Source organism: Botryllus schlosseri, chromosome 1 (assembly GCF_051294905.1).
Source record: "Botryllus schlosseri isolate E-star chromosome 1, Bs_hap1, whole genome shotgun sequence".
Classification (NCBI taxonomy): Eukaryota; Metazoa; Chordata; class Ascidiacea; order Stolidobranchia; family Styelidae; genus Botryllus; species Botryllus schlosseri.
Genome location: NC_137236.1, coordinates 27014168 through 27028359, shown reverse-complemented (window position 1 = coordinate 27028359; position 14192 = coordinate 27014168). Strand labels below are relative to the sequence as shown.

General features: G+C 41.0%; 1 protein-coding gene across 2 annotated transcripts in view; it reads left to right on the top strand.

The window, feature by feature from the left end:
* The window catches only part of LOC145446436 (uncharacterized), a 49510-nt gene extending 40476 nt beyond the window's left edge, over positions 1-9034 (top strand). The window contains exons 1-8 of one of the 2 annotated variants that reach the window (XM_080324744.1): positions 6662-6881; positions 6940-7020; positions 7108-7152; positions 7418-7519; positions 7585-7647; positions 7707-7754; positions 8492-8733; positions 8797-9034. In XM_080324744.1, coding sequence (XP_080180870.1) covers positions 6755-6881; positions 6940-7020; positions 7108-7152; positions 7418-7519; positions 7585-7647; positions 7707-7754; positions 8492-8733; positions 8797-8982 — 894 coding nt within the window. In that variant the 5' untranslated portion in view covers positions 6662-6754 and the 3' untranslated portion in view covers positions 8983-9034. Of the gene's footprint in view, positions 1-6661; positions 6882-6939; positions 7021-7107; positions 7153-7417; positions 7520-7584; positions 7648-7706; positions 7755-8491; positions 8734-8796 lie in introns of those variants that run through there. The other variant, XM_080324735.1, reaches the window with a different exon arrangement.
* Positions 9035-14192: the final 5158 nt, after the last annotated feature.

Sequence of the window (14192 nt, the reverse complement as noted above, 5' to 3'; positions counted from 1 at the left end):
AGATCTTGTCTGCAGAACAGGAATAGTTGTATCAAACTTGTCCCGGAAAGAAGAGCTCTCTGCATCTCGACTGAAATCAATATGTCGTTTCATGCATTTTATATGGCTGTCTGTCAGTATTTGACCGGTATTTTGTATGTATGCTCGTGGTGGATTTATTTATAACTAAAACTATAATGAAAACATATTGTCAAATTGTGATGTCCTACAACATACGGGTCAGTATGTATGCCAGAAAGCAACGATGATTCAGGTAGCGATCGGGCTAATAGCGGTTGTAAGCTGCAATAGCGAGAGGGTTAATGGACGGCAACAACGGGTTAATGAGTCTGCGACAGAAGTGCGAAAATTGTTTCTTTTGAAGCATCATTTTGACATCGAATGCGCATAATAGGCCGGTCGATCGCTTCCCATTTTGTTGACTGGGCTGGTATACTTTTCTACCATAGTTTTATCTTTTCCTATTGCCAAATGCTTTCGTAGTGTATGTCTTTGTCATAATGGTCAATTAAACGATTAGCTATCAAAATATACCAATGCAATCTTGAAAAATATGCAATATGATAAACAACACCAATATTATTGACAGCTTTCAGCTATTCCCAGGTGAGCGAACGGCTGCTGGCCTGCTGAATGTTTACAACGTCACGCTTCATCGATTACAGATATGGCTCTTCTATTTATTGTATAACACCAACATTATAGACAATTTTGAGTGAGTTTAAATAAATGAAATTGTATGGATGGTTACTTTGTACGAAAATGAGAGATTTCAAGTTGTATTTGAACATACTTCGAATTCGAAATCAGACAAGAGCAATACATGTCTGAAAAGAACAAGTTTCATACTCTAGGATTCTGCAATAAATATAAAAAAAATTGGAAAATTTTGTGAGTCCAGCAGTACCTTAGGGCAGCGATGTCTTTAGCTCTAACAGATTTAACAAATCCGCAGAAATCATAAATTACTTACATCAAGACATCCGCAATTGAATAGGGCGTTATATTGGTTCGGGCTTTGAATTGGAGCAAGAGTCTGAGACCCATAGATTTCATTCAACCATTTGGGGTATGGAAACACACATTAGTCTGGAGTCGAGCTTATCCTGATCCTACTACGACCCCAAAAATTGCAATTGCATCAGAAAGGTTAATTGTGCATAAGACTTGATATTGAGATAAACGCTTTCGGATTCCACAAGGTATGTTTAAAGATTAATTTATTTTTCAGCGAGCGCGACTTCGTTTCAACATAATTTTTGTTTTCTATTTGGGTACCATCTCCACCAACGAAATAATAGTAGGCTAATAATAAATATAACACATATGTTACAGATCTATGTCTAGACTTCTTTGCAATTATTATGAGAGAATGGTCGATTGAAGCGTTGTAGTGCTTCAATCCGGCTGTGCGAAACCTGCTTGTGGGAGACTATCGGAAATCTTGAAAATTAATGATATCTATATGTTTGAAGTCGGCATTCAAACGCAAAAGTACTACAATAATACCTTACCAGACATTTTCTCAGACTATTTGACACCCTCTGTGAACATCATTCTCATTTCACAGGAGGTTCTCTTATGAACTTGTATCTGCCTAAGGCTCACCATAAAGCCATTGCCTGTAAACAGGGTTGTCGCACCGTCCTTATTTCTAAGAAATGTCCTTATTTTCGAATTGCGTCCTTAGTTTGTCTTATTTTCAACGACTATACAGAACTTCGATCGTCTCCCTCTGGTATCCGTGTTGCATAATATTCTTAAATTATGCTTTTGCGTCGAGATTTTTTGACATCATAAATGAAAGGAACACCCGTGGCGTACGCACCACAGGATTTGACTTCGATGCGGTGAGATAGCTAGGAAAGTGATTGGTATAGCAGTTTCGGTTGTACCAAGCTATCGCAGCATTTAGCATTTGAAAAGCAGTGTCCGGTTTCTGCTATTTAGTCTACGTCTACAGCAGAATAAGCTGTGAGAAAGGTAGCATTTAGTGCGTACTGAAGAAGGGCGCACTGCAGTCGACACTTTGGTTAATTACCATCGCAAAGAGGTTTGCATCGGCCATGACAAAGACTACACGCATTGATACTGGAGTTCTTGCTCCATACGCTCAAAAAATTATTTTGTCTAAACTTGATGTATACACAGCCTTTTTTCCATGTTGGTGAACGCCGTTTACCATCTTGGTTGACGCCTTTAATCACAACGCAGTGAAGAAGTTTGGTTTATCACCCTGTATGCGTGGCCCATGACCAACGTATTTTTATTTGGGGGGTTGGGGGGGGTGGGCTGACGATAGGCTGTTTCGGTCCTGAGTAAAGGTAAACCTAGACCTGAGCTGTCGCCAGATCCATGAATCACTTTATAATAAGAAAGAGTTGCTGGGCCAGGTTGTTTCTTTCGAAAAGTATGGAATGTGATATGCCACGGCTCGTATAAATGAAACGTTTGTATAAAAACGCTTTTAATGCTAACCTAACTTTTCGACTGTCCTTATTTTTGGGTCCATGTCGATGGCAACCCTGCCTATAAACGTCATCTAATATGCACATGAATTGAAAATTTGTGACGTCATCACAGCATCAATTCGATCTCACTACATGGGATTCGTAGAGCGGGCGTCACATTTCCAATGTGCAAGCTTGTACTACTTCTGCATGTTGCCTTATTTGATCATACCGTACTTGAGTTACATAGATATTTGGCAAGTGACATCTTTTTAATTGTATTACAGTGAGAGCCATATGATATTTTCGAAACGTAAGATAATTACCATCTACAACAGATGAAGACAGCAGTGAAAGTGTGAATCCACTTTCGTCAGTTATACGTGATCGTCAACTCGTCTTGATGCTCCTTTTTAATTCGAAGACCCATGATCACATGCGTAGGTGGACCCAAACATGGTCAGTGGTCACTACAGCAGTACATGCCCACTGTAATGTGGAATACGTCAGAGGGCGCAAGTGAGGAAGTGCATCACCTGTCGTCAGGATCAGTGAACGAAATTTGTGAAATCTTCATTGAATATTGGTATATTCTACCGAAGTTTATGAATGTCTAGATTTTGAACTTTTTCGCTCCCAATCGCACGCAATTTGCACGTCTATTGTTCGGAAATAAAGCGCGAAAGGCGAGGCAAGGCACTTGTGAAGCCACATATCGAGACTCACCTATGATGGCGCAATTCATCATAAATAGCCTAAAATTTCTAATAATCGAATTTAACTGTCGCACTGATTCCGAAAACCTGAATATTGATCGACTTGTCAATTCACAAATTATTCGGCGGCAACATAACGTTGCGCAACACGCCTACATTTTAACGCCAGTACTGCAAAGCTACTTACTAATCAAGAGCACGAACAGTATGATCTCTTACAGCTATGGTGTTATTCGTAATTTGAATTTGTAATTGTGAATGTCACTTCCACGGCAGCCCATTTCTCGCCGTAGATCAGGAAGCCAATGTGTATTTGAAAACTGCATTGTCATCTCATAGAGACGTCGCGAGATCTGCTATTCTCTCCGATCATTTGATCAATCAACGTCTCGTGCAATCCGGAATTTCGAGGCGCGCTATGTCGGGTGCATCGAACTCGCGAGCGGTATCGGTCACCGGCGCGAAAGCAACTTGAATTTGAGTATTTTGAAAAGGGGACCCGAGCCCCCTCCCTGAATACGCCACTGTCTTTACCTCTCAGAGTCATACAGCCACGGGAACAATTATTCTGGCCCTGATGAAAATTTACGAACAAGTTGCTGCAATATTGATAAATTATGTACAATAATGAAAATTTGACAAAGAGCCATATATTTTCGCGACCACTGGCCCAGACGGTCATTTCCGTCACGACATTAATTTCAGTAATTTCTGTCCTTTTTGCTTGCAATGTTCCGGACGACTTCCATGCTCGCTCTCTTTCACCATTGGTCTCGCTCCCATTTATTGCACTTCGCTTTCGACTCTTGGCTCGGCTCACCTGCACTCTGGACTTTTCAATGCACAGCTACGGCAGTGAGGTCCGCGACGAGGCGCCCAGAGAAACCAAACCGCAGTCACATACAGACGTTGGTCCGAACCGGGATTCGAACCACTGTCATTGGTTTCGTGACGCTCGCGCTCAACCAACTGCGTCACTCACTTCCTCCGTGGAAATAGTTGACCACTAGCATTGGAATCTTGACACCCGTGGCTGCCTGTCGGAAATTCGTAAATATCGGGCACTTTGTGCTTCCTTCAAAAAGTCCCGGTATAGCCGTGATGAACAACATCAATTCATTCGTCAAAGGAACTCATGAAATTAATTTATATATTATACTAGATTCCGATTACAGAACGACCTCGCAAATCACGCTCTCGACAGTGGATGTATGGCCGCGAGCATAAAACCCTCCACTTTCATCACTCCATTAAAATTTCATCCGGGCTACGAAGAACGGGTTGTGCTCCACAGACCCCCAGATCGGGTAAGATTCCAGACTGCCGTCGGTAAATAGGCGCGAATCTACCAAGCCAAGAAAATCGATAAAAATTGGAGTAATCAAGCGAGACGTGTAACATACCGCCGAAATTTAACGATATCCAATCCCGATTTGAATACCTTGATTCTCGTGTTGTATCAGTCGTACATGATTTGAAAACATCGTACTAGATCATACTTCGTTTGCTTCAAGAATACTTAAAAGTCTTACATCCGCTTTTAGGAGGAACATACAGGATCTTCTAGTTATCGGAAATGCTTGTAGAATCTATGTCAGCCGTTCTCAACCGGGGGTCCGCGTAGCCTTAAAATATTTGATAACCTAATTTGTATTTTTTTCAATTCGGAAAATTGCGAGGAAGTTTCGCTTCATTACTACTAAAACTCCAAAGCTCAAATCAACAGAATGACCGAACATTTTGCTGTTTAGAGATTTTGGTTGGGGATTGTGGGAAAGAAAAGTTAGATGAGTAAGGTCAATAACGGTGACTTCGAAATGCGTACAACAATCCATTTTTTCCTGTTTGTTTGTCTGTTTTGAGGTATTCATCGTGTTTGTCGACTACTATGGTCATTTACACCAGGCCGATATTCTTCATATTTATTCCGTAACAGCCGACTTATAGCACGGCCCACTTCTAGGCTTTTGTAAGACACCGCTTACGCGGATTAGGGGTCAAGGAGGAGCCTAGGTAAACCTCCAACACTTCCTCCTCCAACACTGTGATAGATAACGATTTTCCCATAATAATTTCAAGATAGGATAAAACCAAAATTGTTTGTCCATTTTGGTGCCATATTTGTTGCGATCATACCCAAATGTGTCGTCGGACGCGTTCCGCGTTATTTATACATTCGCCACCATCTTAATTTGTGGAAATGGATTTTCGGCACTCGTTCATGTCAAATCGAAGGCGCGGATTTTCAAGACACAACCACTTATTTCTAGAAATACAGTTGCAAAATTCGCTTTGAAATAAGACAAGTCAACCCAATTTCTACATGAATAGTAGCCTATGATCTTATTTTCAAGAAAAGACTTTTTGTTGATGTTTATCACTAAGGCTATTAGTTATCATTTGCACACGACAGATGACGATTGCACGATAATTGATCTAAATTTGAACTATAACTTCGTGGGGGTCCGTGACGGTCCGAAAGGGGTCCACGAAGACAAAAAGGTTGGGAACCACTGATCTATATGGAAATGTCCTGAGTGCTTACCGCTATTGTCATTTAAAATTTAGAATTCCATCCGCACTCACTGTCCCATCGATATCTCACATATTTTCCTTCCGCATTGTACTGTAGCGCTTGTTGCAGTTTCGGACGCTTCCGAAGGTGCTAAAAGTTGCCTATATTAGTTGTCACAATTCACTGTAACTCAACAAAAGTCCTTAGTCAAATTAAGGACATCCGCGATCCTCTGCACGATCCTGTGAATGGGCTTCAGATACTGCTGAAATAGCAGGTAAGTGGAATGCAAAACTGACTACACCCCTTTAGAATGTAGGAAATGTAGCGTCGTAATTGTGAATAACAGTGTCACGACTAGAGTACCATACACCCGGTTGAAGAGCCCTGTTTAAAATTACTTAAAATTCTTCTTTTTGAAGTGAATTCATTTATTCTGATACAATTTGGATTATATTGACTACTAAAAATAAAATATGCCTCGATGGAAACGCTTTGCATTGGGTTGTGGAGTTTGACCTCACGACGAAACGATACTTTGAGTTTATAGATTTGTATTGTTTGCAATATATATGTAATTATTCATATGCATAAGACTACCTGGATATGGCCAACCAAGACACTTACGTCGTAATCGCGGGATGAAAACCTAATCAACGACAACTACAACAACAACAACGCATTAGAATGTTGTATCAAAACGGACATATCATAAGTGTGCAGTTAACTTCTCGTAAATGCAGGCTGCCTTAATAAATTGCAAGCGATCCCGAAAGCACCGCTTCCAAGACTTGAACGCAGAATATAATATAAATATCTGATTTCATCAATAAACGATTCAAACGCCAGGATGCGAATGGCCTGCTTGGGTCAGTGGAGCGAGTAACACGAGTGTTATCCGAAAGAAGGGAGTGATCAAAAAACGCTGATTAAATCAGCAAGCGAACTCAACGAAGGACTAGATATGTACCTGACACTCCGCAAGGTGACATTACACGTTTGTGCGACTGCGGCGAGAGGAGTCATCGTACATTAGTGAATTCGCCGAATCTTCAGTTGCAAACGTTAGCAGTATGGTCGTATTCAGTTCGGTTTTCTTTTGGACTCTGTTGTCTCTGCGATTGTTCGTGTCGGGTGATCTAATTGTCGAGTCTGTTGATGGCCTAGTGGAGCGAGTGGCCAGATCGACTGACGTCGATGGTAATCATGTACCGAGCTTTTTGGGAATAGGTTTCAACGTACGTGTTCATCTCTTTAGACTCTGCCGGTCTGCACTCTCGATTGTATACTAAAATCAACGCGACTGAAGAAGGATTGGCTGAGCTAAAAAAGCTTGCAGGTACCAGTATAGGTTGGATCGTCTTATAAAGGTCCAAGTGTTAATATACCGTTCAACACGTGACTACCGTATCCATTCATTCAACAGAGTCGAATGAGGACTTGCAGAAATTTTACTTGGAGGAAGACCTCGGTAAGTTATGCCTTTACTGAGGGGACAGTTGGAGCTCGTTTCGCTGCGCGGGTTCGATCCTTTCAACAGTTGTCAGGACGTTTTGAGCATGCCACGCAGTTTGACAAAGAACTGAGCAATAACGCTTTCGACTTGCAAGTTGCAAGCATGTCACTTTATCGGCCCGTGAACTAGCCTCAACGCAGCCCTGCCTGCTTCAAAGTGGCGCATGTTCGAGCGCCCACGGCTCCAATCTAGCATGTCGATGTAATTTCACCATTCACAGATCACGCGACCGCACATATCGAGGAAGGCATGGCGAGAATTCTACCGCTGACCGCGAATTCGGTGTACAGCTGGGCGATCGACGCGAGCACGAACTCGACGAGTGATTATAGAAGCGTGCAAACGTCCATGAACAGTATTGCGCAGTAATTCAACATTATTTTTCAGTGCTCGAATCTCACGATCTCAGAGTGGTTCGCGCGAAATCCCTACTGCGAGATTTGAGATCACGTAAGTGAGGGTCGGTTTCGTATCCGCGTTGCATTCTGTGTCATTGACTTATTTTTCAGGTGCTCAAAGCTTGGACGAGGGGATACTAAGCGTCGGGGATAAACAAGGTGATTATAACAATCTTAGTGCACTGTAACCATGTTGGTCCACTGCAAACGTAACTCCTATATATCGCTCATTTTCGCTATATAGCGTTGGATACAAATTGGGTGGAGTTCCTTTATGGTTTGAAATTTTACTTTCACACTCAAATCAGTTTTACACTCGATTCAAATTGGTGACCGGGACTTCTGTATATAAAAACTCGTAGATATGCATCCCACATGAGGAGTCGGTTCATTGTTGTGTACCGTCCCCGACCAGTAACGTCCTTGCTATGTACGGTACGAATTTGCGAGAATTTATGACTACAATACACCTGTTAGAATGGATGTGAATGCCGGTGAAACCCGGAAATAGCACTTCAAATACGAAATACGCGCAATATGTATGTGCAGATAATCGAGGATTGAAGCGCGTCGTAAGAACTCTGTACCGTCACCTAATATCGCTGAGAATTGTGGGACCAGTAAAGGAACCGACTAGCCCTGTTGGATGTTCATGGAAATTTAAGTATGCGCATTGCGCAACTATCTGACCCATTGGATAGTGCCCGTTACTAGATAATGGAGCTTATTGGCTTGGTTTTACCATGCGACTCTATTTGAACCCATTGGATAGTGCCGATTACTAGATATGCGACTTGTACGCTTGGTGGTTGGATAGTGCCGATTACTAGATATGCGACTTGTACGCTTGGTGGCAGTATGTCGTAGGTTTTGAAACGCGGGGTATCCATTTCCAGGATTCTGTTCCGTGAAGTACAACGGAAAATGCTTTTGGCTTGAAATTCGGGAAGGAGAGAAGATCGGCTGCGACGAAATAGCGGATATTTGCTCTGAAGGTGGTGGCAAACCAGCGTCGTTCTACTCTCAACTTCATTACAACGAGCTTGTCCGCTTCATCCGATCCGTCGTAGTCATCAAACCATCATCGCCTCGCGAAAATTACCTGGACAGCTGGATCGTCTCGTCGTACCATCCACAGGTTTGCTTACAGTTGGTGGCATACGCTTGAAATATGTGTGTAAACCAATCATTTCTCTTCAAGACGAACCACGTCGTGCTCCCAGACGGTGGTCGTGCGGGTTACGTCAAATGGATGCCCGGTCATCCGCGTCATTCCGCTTGCTGCTGCATGGCTGTCAAAGTTTCTTCACAGTGGGACGCAGTCTACCAGGACATGTTCAATCCCCCGCATGGGCATCAAGCTAAAAGCGTTATCTGCGAGAAATGAGTTGATGTGCATATCAATTTGTGCTGCTGTTGAAATACAAACTCTACCTTGATCTCTTCGATGCCGTAGAACGCTAGCCATAGCTATTTGCTAGTTAGTAGCTCAACGTGTCAAGTAGCCTACACTAGATAGCAGAACAAGGTTCGCAGATTTCAGGAATCCCAGCTAATACGGTTCTCAATCGATTGGTTTTCCGTGGAGCTGAATTTGGTATGGAATCACTTTCGCCTTTGCATCTGCGTCCGGTCTAAAAGATTACCCAAGTAAATAAGCAAGAGTAGTTAGTAACAGTACACGAGACTTCGAGCAAGATGATAGGACTGGATTGAAATCCAATCTTGAGCGGCTTCATGTTCTGGTTGGGACAGATCTTGCGTTGGTAGCCTACGTAAATCAACTTGTTGCTTAAAGCATTGCTGGACTGCTCAGAATTTTCTGAGCCGAGAAACAGTTACGTAGACAGTGTGGAACGAAGTATAATTTGTGGAAATGAATAATTCAGCTGGCGTGCACATACAAGATTTTGATGTTTAGCTACCCAGTTTTCTGTCGGAACAATTAGCGGTTGACGGAAGAGAGTCGATCGAACGGCATAGTTCCTGCGAAATTCATGAGAATCAGACTTTTAATACGATGCTATGCTCATCTCTATCGTAATATTCTGTTCTTAGTGTCATATATGACATGGTGGAAATTATTACTAATGTATACACCGAGAAAGGATGGGGATCACTGTTCTAGATCATGAATACCGCATTAAAACAATTACTCAGAATTCGGGCAAACATTCCAGAAACAGCTCCGGAACTGGATCATGATTACCTCACGAGTGATGCTAGCTCAAAAACGAAACTATCACGCTCTGCATCGATTAAGGGTGTCACAAGATATTTGGAAATATACACGAATTGACTTCAGGTTCAAGACCCAATTATACACTCGAGTTGAGCGAGAGTCGTCCGAGATGCACTCGATGACTATTATTTCTTTTGCTACTCCTGTTCGGGACAAATTCATGTCACAAAGGTGGTATTAGTAGTCAGCCTTGTTACCCAAGTAGAAGTAGACGTAATGCCACAAATTCCCGCTTAATATCAACGGAAATTATCGATTTCCCGGACAAAATGAAGCTACAGCTAAGTGGATTAAAAAATGAAAAGTATGAATGGTAGTCAGATAAGTAATTTCATAAAGTATGATCCGTCGGAGGCTCCTACTCGGTCGAGGCATGGGTGGTCCATTGGCTGGATATGCGCGAGATCATTTGTGTATGTTAGCAGGGTATTTTTATGTATTTCCAGCACCAGATTGTAGCCATACTCATACTTTTTTCTGATATAGCCGGATTGGCATCAGAGCCGGATTCCATTTAAAAAGATCAGGCTCGTAGTCGGACTAGGAAATTTGACGAACTGCCCAGCACTAATTCCCATACTGTTGGTAATTATCGGAAGTGGCTACCTTCAAAATTGCATGCTGCATCTTCGTGACCCACTCAAGAATACAAACGAAACCACAAATATATGTTTGATCTTCGCAACTATATTCAGCAGTTGTCGTGATGGTTGTATAATGAGTGAGGTGATTTATTTTTGCCTAAAACACAGAAAGAATTGACATGAACAGAAGGGTTTGAAATTTTTCGACCTCAGAAAACTTAATTTGGACCAACATTTACCCTCATGTATGTAAATTAGATGTAATAGCAGATAATGTTAGGAATTGCACTCCTCCTCTTCATTCCTGGTTGGAGCTGTCTGTCCTTTCAAAGTAGTTTTGCATGAGAAAACATTTTGACTTAAAAACTGACAGAATTGTAAAAGAAAATACTTCCTTTTAAGGATATCTGGAAGTACGTAGAACTACGCAATATGGTAGAAATAATTAAAATTTGTCGTTGTGCAACGAAAGATACTTTCCTACATTCTCTGGTAAAACGTGTCCGTCCTTACTAAGTAGCTTGTCAAGAATTAAGAAAGAACGTTAACAGCAGCAGTTATAGGCTGGCAACACAGCAAGTTGTGCGTACACTTCTGGTGACACACCGTGTTGCTTCATTCTGACAATTATGTCCACAAGCTACATCACAATTTTTCATCATGCGCATCTCGATATAAGAACCAATGCTCAAGCCGTCTTGCTTCAATTAGGATATTGCGGTACGTTGTGCATAACAGCACGTCGGCTTAGCCTATCTGTTTCATTTGACCGTTTATGATTCAGAATGAGCGGACAATTGACAGTCTACAACGGTATATGCCTATGAAGTTGGCTACAAGCTGCTAATTGTCCAATGATAAGTTCACTGACAATGCAAACATCTTCGATGCAAACCAATGCATGTTGCAAAAATAAATTGACTTTGTATACAATTTTGACGATTTTTTGACCTAACGCTACAATTTTGGCAAGATTTTGACTTATTTAGACATGTCAAGAAGTCGCCCTAATAATTTTATGACTTTTATGACTTCTTATGACTTTTTATGACTACTCCACACATGAAAGAGATTCGAACTTGCTCTAAATATGGTTTTGAGCGACTGAAATTGTAAATTGCATGCATATTGTCAGTAATTTTGCCTCGAATCTGCTCACGAAACGTGAAAGTACACGAAATTAATACCCACATGAGTAACTAGCACAAGTAGCAGTAATCCGTAAAGAGCAGCAGTACTTCGTTACTGACCATTCTACCTTTATGTCCGTATAATTGTAGTGATGATTACGCGCCATACTTGATACTAAACACATTTCATTGCCTTAATAAGCTTGTATGTATTGTATACAACGTCTACTGAGTCTAATATTCGTCCAAGTAAACCAGGGGTGGCCAACCTGCTATTCACGGCTGCATTTCGATTACTTATGTACCCTACGGCCGCATGGACTAACTAAACTGCAAATACCCATGTTGAACTGCCCATGTTCATTTCCGGTGAACTGCGAACTAATATATTTTCATATCGGCTTACTATACGCACCGAGATCGTGAGTGGTCATGTTACAAACAGTTGCTGGGAATCGTTATGATCGCGGAATGCACGAAAATCTTCCATATTCACCAATGAATTCGTCAATAATATTATTAGTTGCACAAAAGCACATATTTCTATCAAATATTTATCCTCACTCAGCCCATGTAATCAAATTTACTGGTAGAGTGGATGGAGGGTGTGTTTTGGAAAATTTGGGTTAAGTTATGTATATTTATTCATCTTCGGGTGGCCCAATTGTTATTATCCATGTCTTTAGTTGCATGCTGTTATTTCTTGACCTCGCATCGGGATTGTCGGAATTGTGGAACGGTGTTGGAGCGCCCAAACGTAAGCTACTAGAAACAAATTTCATAAATGACGAGCACACGATTCGAAGTTTGTATTTATATATGGCCCATATAATATGGGACACATCATTTTCTCTGCTGTTCGCATCTGTACTGTGGGGATCAGATTGCGAAAGGCGCTACTATATTAAAGTCGAAAAATGAAATCACATCGAATCGCGCGAAGAAAATTTCACGATTAATCGATATCTCTCAAAAATTCGGGTGTCAATCAGAGTTGGATCAATTGTAATTTGTAATTGTAATTGAATGTAATTAATTACATTTTTCAATGTAATTGTAATTTAATTGTAATTGAAGCATTTTTATTTTGTGTAATTGTAATTGTAATTGTAATTCGACAAAAATTTTGCTCAATTACAATTTCAATTATATTAAGTTGCTATTGAGACCTGACAAGCACAACATAGAAGAATTGAATTATAATGCATTCTCTTTAAATGACGACAAGGAATTTGGTGGATCCATTCGCGAAGCCCTTGACTGCGCCCTTGCGAGCGAAGTTTATTTTTATTTTTACCGCTATGCTGGCCTCGGCTGCCATTGTATACAATGTTTAGATTACTAACCAACGGATGGATTCGCAACACGTGACTCACGATTGAATACGCCGAGAAGCGAACTGCTGAGCCGGCTAAAAGCAGCAGAATTGATAGTCCCATAGCTGGCGATCCAAGCGTCGAAATTTGATATCAATGGTCCTAATCGAAAGCTAGTGTCGCACTGATTCCGCAATAAAAGTATATTTCCAGGCAATGGTACCATCCCAAAATAGTCGTGAAAGTCTGGGAATCGGCATTCTTCTGAACAATCGCTGGGCGTAATTGGTAATTGTTGTGGTCATGCTGCTGCAGCGCTCTCACTTTTCAGAACAGTCGGCCTTAAACGGCTATTTTGGAGCAGTTACATTGCCCTGACAAGATTTTATTTTGTATTTTCGGAATTAATACATCAATAGCTTACGATAAAGACCAGATGCATCAAATTTGGACGCATTAATCGCCAGCTCTAGGACTACAAAGTTTGCTGCTTTTAGCAGGCTGTGCAATACGTTTGTCGGTGCATTCATCCGTGACTCACATCTTGCGCATCTATCCGTGGGTTGGCAATCTACAATACGATTTCAGATCCCGATGCTGCATCGTTACTTCGTCTGGCTAACTAACCAGACCACTGGATATTATATAACGTCTTATCTGACAAAGCACGGTTTTGTTTTTACTCCTCATCCTAATTCCTACGTCGCTCGATAAAAATAATATTATTTCTTTAATTATATACTATATACGCAAATCCCACACGTGCATATAGTATAATACTTTTCAACGACATACTGCACCCAATCCTTAATCCTAACCCATAGGAAATTAGGTAAATAACATTTTACATTTCCAATTACGTGAGCCATAATTACCGAGCATACAAAACACGCTTATATTACGTCACAATGACATCTTACATAGCATACCATGTAGTATGTACGCACATAAACGCATTTATTACTACACAATCTGAACTAGACTTGAATTGTTGTTAAATACGACGCTACGGTTGTCAAGGAGCACGGTTGAATTTATGATTATTCAATTACATGTTCAACAGCAGCAATTGTAATTGTAATTGTAATGTAATTGAAGCATGCAAGGAGTAATTGTAATTGTAATTGTAATTTTTAGCATGGAGTAATTGTAATTGTAATGTAATTGAAACATGCATGAAAGTAATTGTAATTGTAATTGTAATTGAACTGAAATAATGTAATTGATCCAACTCTGGTGTCAATTCGTATAAGTTACATATGCGTGTCGACGGCCGCCAACACATACTAATTGAATTACGTGTCGACGGCCGCACAAATTACCTT